Source organism: Filicampus tigris, chromosome 9 (genome assembly GCF_054856515.1).
Source record: "Filicampus tigris isolate MCC_2025a chromosome 9, RoL_Ftig_1.0, whole genome shotgun sequence".
NCBI lineage: Eukaryota > Metazoa > Chordata > Actinopteri > Syngnathiformes > Syngnathidae > Filicampus > Filicampus tigris.
In genome coordinates, this window is record NC_141225.1 from 22,867,953 (window position 1) to 22,877,343 (window position 9,391).

Genomic DNA, 9,391 nt, shown 5'->3' on the forward strand with positions numbered 1-9,391 from the left:
CTTGACCTGGCAAAGGGAGTAAAGAGGCTCTGGTAAAACCCTGGAAAAGCCTCAGAAAAAAACGAATGCAAAGGTTTGGTGATGCCATTGGTTCATTAACAGGATGCATATAGTCCTCGCCCCCACGCAACGCAGCAAAAGAGGCGCCCGAGCCTTTGAGAACGCTCAGACTGGGAGAGCGAGTTGGTTTTCTTCGACTGTCTCGGGCAGGATGTTGAACCACATCTTGGGGCCATGTGCACTGATGCCTTTGGCACACAGACAACGCTTTCCAAACGGAGAGATTGGGGCGAAAGGGTCGGCAGTAGCCAGAGGCGCGGCGTGACCTCAACGACGCGAGGATGAGAATAAGACCCGAGCTAGCCATACTGCATTTAGGTTCTTTGACATGACCTCTAACGCTCTCGCGTTTGTTTTTTGTTTTTACTAATATAGAAACACTTAGCAGATGGAGACAATTCACAGATGATTCATTGATATGAATCTACAGTGTAGACACAGACTTTAGGGGAGAGCGACAGGGGGGAAAAAAAGTCCCTGTCAATACCACTGACAAGATTCCTGCAGAATGACTTGCGGAAGCAGCTGTCTGATTGTCCTTACGACCAGTGCATGGCCGATGAGTCCAATCCATTTCCTCATATTTGTTTTAGCCATTGTCTGTACTCCAACTCCAACATAGCCGTTCTTAAAGGGCTCAGGTCTAATCGACTAATCACGGCTCACCTGTTTTCTGAAGCTGAGCCATGATTGGTCGTTAACTGAGCCCTGAGCAACTGTGATGTCATTTCCATTTGACAGCAAGAGGCAAAATGGCCGCCCCCTGACATGGACAAAAACGGGTGGAATTTACTGCTTAACTCATATTCCACAAACGCAATATTAATCAGAATGACTTAATTTGACTAGTGGAGGCACATAAGGCTTATTATTGTAAAGAAAGAAGTTTGGGTTGACTTTTCTTTAACCAACCGCCGCCAAGGAGATGTTCTACATATTCATTCTACACTTATTTTTCTCATGACACATGTATAATTTAGAGATTGACCGTTAAATTATTATGATTATGTTTTGACAAATATGCATCTTTGTTGTAAAAATCAAAAGCTCAGGGTCATAAGCATGTCTTATAAAATTAAATGAAAACTTAAAAAATAGCGCCCTATATTTTCTACAGTAAATAAAATTCTCCAAAATTTCAAAATGACAGAAATGTTAAAATTTCACTTGTCTTTGTTTTGATTTCAAACACAAAAAAAGGTGCAGAATGTTGCCAGGCTTAGTAGAATCTCAAAAGTTAATTGAACATTTACATAAATAGATCCTTTAAGTTAACAGTTTTCGATTGATTCATTATCGGCCATCAGATTTTTTTTTTAAAAGGCATATACCGATATTCGTCAAAATGCTCAATATCAGCGCTGATAATCAGCCCGGCTAATAATCAGTCTAGCCCTTGTGTATTTGCAATGCTCGCCAGTTTTATAGTGTAGCGTCACACCAAACAACCTCTTAAAAAAAAAAAGGGGGTGAAGAACAGCTGATAAAAAAAACAGCGCCTCGTATAACATCACCCAGAACCCTCCGTGCTGCTCAAAGTGTGACTTTAAAATATCTGCCAGGCACACAGCAAGGGAAACTGCAATGGCAATAAACAAACTTGGTATATAATCACTCTCAATACCACAGGATTACAACGTGGCGTAGTGTGAAATTGCCGTGAAACCGCAAGGGTTATAAGCCCGCTGAGAGCTGCTGTTGTTGCTATGTGTCTGCTGAAATGTTCATCAAGCATGTCTGCATTTAGCCACTCCGTCCACCTTGACAGCAAATGTTCCAAGATAACTCATAAGCACGCGACGGGATGGCTATAAAATCATTTCGGACAAAGTGGCATTCAAGTAGCACAACGACATGTATGGCAGCGGCGTGAGTGGAGCCAGCCTGAAGGCATGATCGGTGGCGAAACCGCATTGTTGACCAAACACTTGCATGCGGGAGGCTGAAAAAAGCTGCCCCCACGGTCCTCCCCGCTATCAACTCGTATCCCCACGGGCCAGGTGACCTGGAGCCCCGCCCACTGCCGGGCCGGCCGCTCGACGACCAGCCGCTATCAGGAAACCACCAACACAAATCCATTTCCTGAGGGCAGAGGCCAAAGCCAACTGTTTAGGACAGTGTCGACCAATACGTCTGCTCTGTCAGGTTTGGGGCTTTGGTTCGGGGACAAGTAGCGGCAGAGCATGCCAAGCACATTGGGGAACTTGGGAAACCACTTGGGAAATGCTGAGTTACAAAGAGGATCATTCAGTGGTTGGCTTCCGCTGGCTTTAGACCAGACTTTCTTTGAGCTAATGTTGCTGCAGTGTAGCGTAGTAATGACCACTGAAAAGTACAACAAAATGCTATAAAAGACTACATTCTCATGTGAGAAATGCTGGCGAGTCAAACACTGCATATGTGCTTTATCGCTAGCCGGTCACAGAAATGACAGTCAAAATTAATAATCCTTGTGCTTTTTTTTTTGGGGTGGGGGGGGGAATCCCATTACGTTGGTGGCACTGTGGGCAAAGTGCTTTTTATGCACATTACTGTGGCTGAAAATAAGATGAGGCACCGCTCCTGAGAGACAATATGAGACCGCATGAGATGAAACCTGCTTTGAATGTCATTACGGCACCAATCGGACGCAACGAGCAAACAACCGAGGAGGGGGGGGGGGGGCTCCATTTGGTAGATGTCAGAAGCACTCCTCTAGATGGGAAGAGTACAAGTGAAAAAGACCACTTGGATGCATTTTAAGAGAGTGGAGTGACCTCCTTCCCTGCCGTGTTCCATCATTCTTATGATATGCACTTTCTTGTCAAGAAACATTGACAATCAGGATCACAAGATTATCTGGACTACTGTAGAGTATCAAGCCTCCTTTTCTCCATATTGGCTCATTAGAAGACATGCCCATTGCCCACTGCTAAGAGTAGACTTGTACACCCGCCACATAACCACAGACCTTCTGAATTGTCATCCATTAACCCATTAAGGACTAAAGCGCCTGTCTCAAGAGCTCCCCGAAACCGTCGGTCGCCTTTGGAATTACCCTTGAAAACCTAAAGTTCTCCCAGAAATTCAACACTTACAAAATGATTAATATCTCAGCCCATGTAGCAGACAGAAACATTATTCTAAAAGAATTAAAGAGCTTAGACATGTGGCTTTCACACAAGCAGAATTTATTATCATTATTTACTGTTCCAATCGAAGATGTAAAAATAACGTGTCAGTGCAAGAGAAACACTATTTTAATTTTTTTTTTAAATCGAGTGGTAATTACTATCCTCTATTCTGTTACAAAGACGTCAATATCGTCATTGTCTACAAACCATATCATATCACGTTCGACTGGTTCCATTGGTCGTGCGCATGGTCTATATAGCACTGCCGTTACTTATCAGAGCTCCCGGCGATCGACGGCGTCCGCCATTAGCCTGCCTACGGCTCGAAAAAACACCACGACATCCTCCGCCGTCTCGCGACGCCGTCACGTGTATATTCTGATGCATTCAATTGGCTAAGAGACGGAGAATTGGATTTTAAAAAAAAGACACCGACGTATTCGCTCTCCCGGCTTTAAAAGTAGAATGACGCAACAGCGCTCCCGGCTCTAGTGGTAGAAACGCGGTTATGCGCTCCCGCCCTTAATGGGTAAACATTTTGCAAACTTTTGTCCCAGCATAGAACGCACACATAAGTGGTTACTGCATTACCAGACTGCATCAAGATAATCGCAACACCGACAGGGCGGCCCACTCACTTTATTAGCGCCGTGCTATAAAAGAAGCTACAGTAATTTACCGAGAACTAGGTTTTGACAAATAAAAACTGCTTCCTTGATGAAATCCTGAAATTACCCTTTTGTGGTTAGTTAGTTAGTGTAACAAGGGCTCAGTCAACGACTTACAGCAACAGAGTTGTTCTCCGAGTTGCCTGCCAACAACTGAGTGACAAGCAGAGAAATATGCAGCTTAGTGGTTTAAAACAATCATTTAAAGCTGTAAAGCTTGATTTTCCTGGGCTAACAAAACTCAGAGAGACCACGGTGGATCAGCACTGCCGTCATACACAAGCCAAATGCAGCTGCTATGATGAGACACTTGCCCAACGGAAGTTACACAATTTCTGTCATGAATACCATGATAGTGTTTGCATATATTCGCAATGAACACAGGCAGTACTGCACTTCAGCGGCATTGGTTGTGTGAGCATAGAAGTGGCCAAAATACATTTGGTGTTGTTCATATTTTTAAGGGGACTTTTGAAAAGTTGCTTTTGTCATTGTGAGATGAAGACAAATGGCTCTATTTATGTGCCTAGCTCAAGTCTCGTGTGAGGCGTGGTCTAAATCTGCGCCGGGGCGGGATGAACTGGGTTTTAGTCTTTTCGCAGACGCACGCAGCTTGGCGTAGTTAAAAACCGTCCTTTTGCCATGTTGTGGGCGTGAACACAGCCAAATTGATTTGCCGCTAATCAAAGTGGCTCCTCCCATTCCCTTTCGAATTGGCCTGTGAGATGCACGGTCCTTCACATGACCAAAGAAGAAAGTGCTTCATAATCAGACCTCCATGGGAGGATGACGTAAAGTTGGCTAAAATGTATTTTATTTTTATAGTTGCCCAAAGATACTTTATCTTTTTTCTGCTTAATGTAAATAAATAACTTGTGAGTGATAGCCGTTTACCACGTGCATTTCTCATATATATATATATATATATATATATATATATATATATATATATATATATATATATATATCTATCCTGATTCTTGCAACCAACAGACGTGTGTTCACTTTAGGCTCTATGAAAACAGCATCTACAGATGATGCAATGTACAATTCATCCAGCAGTGCTAAATATGGTCTGACATTGGGCCTGACTGGCTTGGCCACTTGAGAAACATGTAATTAGCTGTATATATCCATCTTCGCACAACAAAAAGTTAGAGCAGACTTTGTAAAGTTGCATTAATGGCTAATGACGGTCTTGGCTGACAGGTGCTTTGCCGCAGGTGAAACCTCAATTTACCATGCAACTTCATGCAAAACCGCACAGAAATTAAGACAAAAAGCTTTTCAAGTATCAGACAGACAGACAGGCAGGCACTTGTAATTAAAGTTATAATCAAATATGTACAGAGGAATTAAGTCACTAATAAGAAGAATTAAGGGATTCACTTACAAGGAATTCGTCTTGACAGGCAGATCTACAGGCGGTGCTGTTTGCTCCAGATTACTGCAGTCTACTGAATCTCCATTGCAGGTACAGTTGTGAGCACACTGCAACTCGGAAGTCAATCCTTGACTGATGAAAAGTTCGAGTGAAAAAAATAAATAAAAAACACAACGAGAAACATATCCAAAACGTCCCGGGGACGCCGCCATTTTGTATCCACTTTTAAAAAGCGCCGCCGCTGAGTTCTCCCCCAGAACCCGCAAACGGGAAGATTAGTGCAGCCTGAGCCCCGTAACGATCGGTTGCACTTTAAAGCATCCTAAAAGTCTCCTTTGAATTGCACTCGATACCAAAGACACAAGTGCTGCGCTAGCAAAAGTCATTTAGGACAGAGCTCCAACTTTCCCCTCGATGTCCGACGCGCGTTTCGAATCAAAGGTGATTCACACTTTGGTCTGGAGGGCGAACGAGTCAGAATATTGCACTATTGACTCAATTTAACAATTGCTAAGTGCTGATGTAACATTTAACGCTACATTCTCTGCGTGCCAACCAACTTGTGTGGCATGTTTGCAAACGTCCAACAACCCAAAAAGACGTTTAAACGGCACGGTGCGCCCCCCGGTTCACTGGAAACTTGACGCACAGGTTGCAAAGTTAACGTCGCTTAACAGTGACCGATGTGCATGTAGCTGAATGACCAGCACACAGTAAAAGTTGAGCCCAAAACTCTTTACACCGTAAAATGACTCCAGCGTTGGTCTCAAGCCGAGCGAAGCATAGCGTTCAAATCTCAGTCTCGACTGTCTCAATCCAACTTTGAAAAGGCCCCCCAAACTCCGATAGAGATCCCGATCAGTAGTTTATCTTTTGCAGACTGTAGTCACAAAATCTAAACAATCCGAGTAATAGTAGGAAAAAGAAGCGTCCCCCTCCTTTTGACCGTGTTCCGCCACCATGAGTTTTGTCCTCTGGCTTACTTTTCCTTTTTTTTTTTTTTTTTTTTCGAGTAGGTTAGTGTAGTCCCACGTTGGAAGCACAACAGTGATTCCAGGAGCCTCCTTTGGCTCACTGCAATTGGCTGTTTGTAAATGACGTGGGCGTCACACCTATCCCTCATTGGTTCGTTTGGGTACTCCATGCACGGCCGAGTCGCTGTCAGTCAGTGGTGTGAAGGCCCGCCCATGTTTCCCACCCCGGGGTGTGAAACCTCAAACACCGCCCCCCGCTCCTCCCCCCGCGGACTCACTCACTCTCGCTCTTTCTTAAAGGGACCGCCAGTGCTGCAGACAGCCCAGCTAATCGCTTTACAACGAGCCATAATCACAAAACCGGTTTAAAATGTCATTACCTTTTCATTTGAGGCGACCGTAAAGGATATAAATGCTCAAACGTCGTACACCAAGTGTACGTTCGAGCAGTTTGTTGTGGTCTAGTGTGGTTTAATTGTAGTGTCTTGATATTCGCTGTGGTTTTATCATGCAGCGTTGACTGTATGTTCACGTTAAATTGCACTCCATAGTAGCCACACATTTATTTTACAACAATAAATACCGGTCGTACTTGTGACTGAAGTTTAAGGCGTCATGTCATCTCTGAAATGCACATTTGCAATAAATCAGTTTTCTCATTCGACTCCTTGCCAACAAATATTCCATAACATCTTACCAGGCATTGACATGTTGTGTTGGTTGACGGCATACAATTCTGGGTGATTGTTTTGAAGCCCCACATTTCATCGCTATTAATCATGCTTGCAAGGCACACAGATATAAGCACCTGCAGCACTTCAGGCACTTTAGTGGTATGGTTCCTTGTTCCGTTTCCAAAGAATAAGAAAAGGTTTCACATTGCAGGTGAGGCCTCCATCTCTCCTACAAGAGCGAGGAAGCGATTTCAGCAATGGGACACTGTAAAACGCACTCTTCATTGGTATGTCATAAATTATTTTCATTTAATGCAGTGAAATTGTAGTGTCTTGATATGTTCTATGTTGTGATACCAAACCCACAACATAAAACAACAAACTCGACTCCAACAGACTGAAAGTCTAAACCAGTTCATTTAAGGCTGTAGTTACTGTTTTCACACAGCATGTAAAACCCTGGAGCTAAAACAAATTACAGGGCATTTGACTAAAACACTTGTGATTAAACAAGCGATGATTGATACGTTTCTAATGTTTGAATATTAAAATAAACACCCAAAATGTTTTGTTTTTTTTTCAAACATATAATTAGCTCTTTTGTACTTACAAGCAACATGTGCCGAGGTCTCCCAGCCCAGTTGTCCCAAATATGCTTGACACAGTATTTTGATGAGCATACAACAGATGGATCAGGTCCTTTGGGATCTATTTTAAGGGAACTGTTAGTGTGATTTATTCGGTGCGAGACCTGCTTTTAATATCTTAGCAGTCAAATAACTAAACTAATCTAGCAGGCCACTAGGTTAAAAATTTGACCAGTATTCCAGCTGTAGAGCCCTCTACGCTAACATATTACAAATACACAAGCTAACCACGTAAACCGTGTCATTTTGAGTTTAAAGGGGAAGTCGACCCAATAGTATTCTTTGGCATGGCATTCTGATTAATATTGTGTTTGTGGAATATGTGTTAAGCAGTAAAATCCACCCGTCTTTGTCCATCTCAGGGGCGGCCATTTTGGCGCTTGCTGTCGACTGACAATGACATCACAGTTGCGATGTCATTGTCAGTCGACAGAAGTGACAAAATGGCCGCCCCCTCAGATGGCTAAAAACGGGTAAATTTTGCTGCTTAATTCATATTCCACAAACGCAATATTAATCAGAATGCCGTGTTTAGACTAATGGCGCTACATAGAACATATTATTGTCAAGAAAATGTAGGGGTTGACTTTCCTCTTGCAATTGATTGCAAAATTCAGTAGCATTATAAAATCGTGTGACTTATTTGCCTTAGACCTCAGACATTTCACACGGCAGCGTCTTGAAGTGATTGTTACAGATTTATACCCTCCATGAGCCCTGCAAAGAATTGACATGGAAAGGAATGCATTAACAACATCTGCTAGCATAACGCGTTCCTCTCCACTCATGGACTCGACTGGCTTTTGTGTTGCTGTGTGAAATTGTGACTGATGAGACGAGTGGACGCGAGTCTTCCATGACAGTGCTCTGTAAAAGATTTAATGACTGCACCAGATGAGCCCTTGTCCATTTTCTGTATGGAAGTTTTTGACACCAGCCATAGTGGTGTTTTCGCAGCTGGAATAGACATTTTCAAACGCAGGCTCGTCTCCAGTGGAAAGCTGGCATAAAAGGTGCGCGCGACTCAGGTGCGCACTTTTCTGGGGGCAGCCAGAGAGACATCATGATGTCGGGTAGATGGTTGATGGATGTGCGTGGCCCATGGGGGATTCATCATGCTTGTCTTTGTGGAATCTTCAAAGATAACAAACCATCTGCTGCAGCGATTCATCAACTGTAAAACGGAGAGGCGTGAAAGCCCGCCAACTGGTCATACTGGGAGTGGATTGCTAACGGGCGTTGCAGGAGCGTGGAGATGCTTTGCTAATAGGAAGCAGAAACGTTTGTCGTCGATATCACGCTCCCCGCTAAGCTGCAATGCAGATGTAGCGAAAAGTACATTGTCTAGGAAAATAAAAAAACTTCCCATGATAGCAATTTTGTATGGGAATGAGGTAAAAGTTGAGCTTTGCATAAAGTGGATCCATGTCATTTCCAAAAGTCTGTTGGGACGCAGTGAAAATCAGCACAGTGCCTAGTGGTGAGCACGTCTGCCGCTCTGTTCTGAAGTTGTGGGTTTGAATCTCTTATTTAGGGTTTGCATGTTCTCCCTGTTCTTTCCTGGTTCCAGCTCACTCCCACAATGCACAAACTGCACGTTAGAGACTTGAAATTGCCCATTGGTGAAATTGTGTGATTGAATGTTTGTCTATTCGTGCCCTGCGATTGCCTGGCGATCATTCAAGGATGTGCCCCGCCTTTTGTCCAACGTCAACTGCTATAGTCGCTGCTGCACTTTGTTTTTCACTCTGTCTGTTCAAGGTTGGAATTCTACAAAGACATCCACTGGTTTGCACTATTCATAATCATTTTAATTCAGTTCATTCACCCAAATACACAAAAATGTAAAAAAAAATCTGAAACTATGACAG

General features: G+C 43.4%; 1 protein-coding gene across 1 annotated transcript in view; it reads right to left on the reverse strand.

The window, feature by feature from the left end:
- Window positions 1-6,219, reverse strand: part of lrig1 (leucine-rich repeats and immunoglobulin-like domains 1) — a 32,092-nt gene extending 25,873 nt beyond the window's left edge. Inside the window, exon 1 of the mRNA XM_086041002.1 lies at window positions 5,235-6,219. Within this exon, the coding sequence (XP_085897128.1) occupies window positions 5,235-5,437 (203 nt within the window). The 5' untranslated portion in view covers window positions 5,438-6,219. The remainder of the gene's footprint in view (window positions 1-5,234) is intronic.
- Between the last annotated feature and the right edge of the window lie 3,172 nt (window positions 6,220-9,391).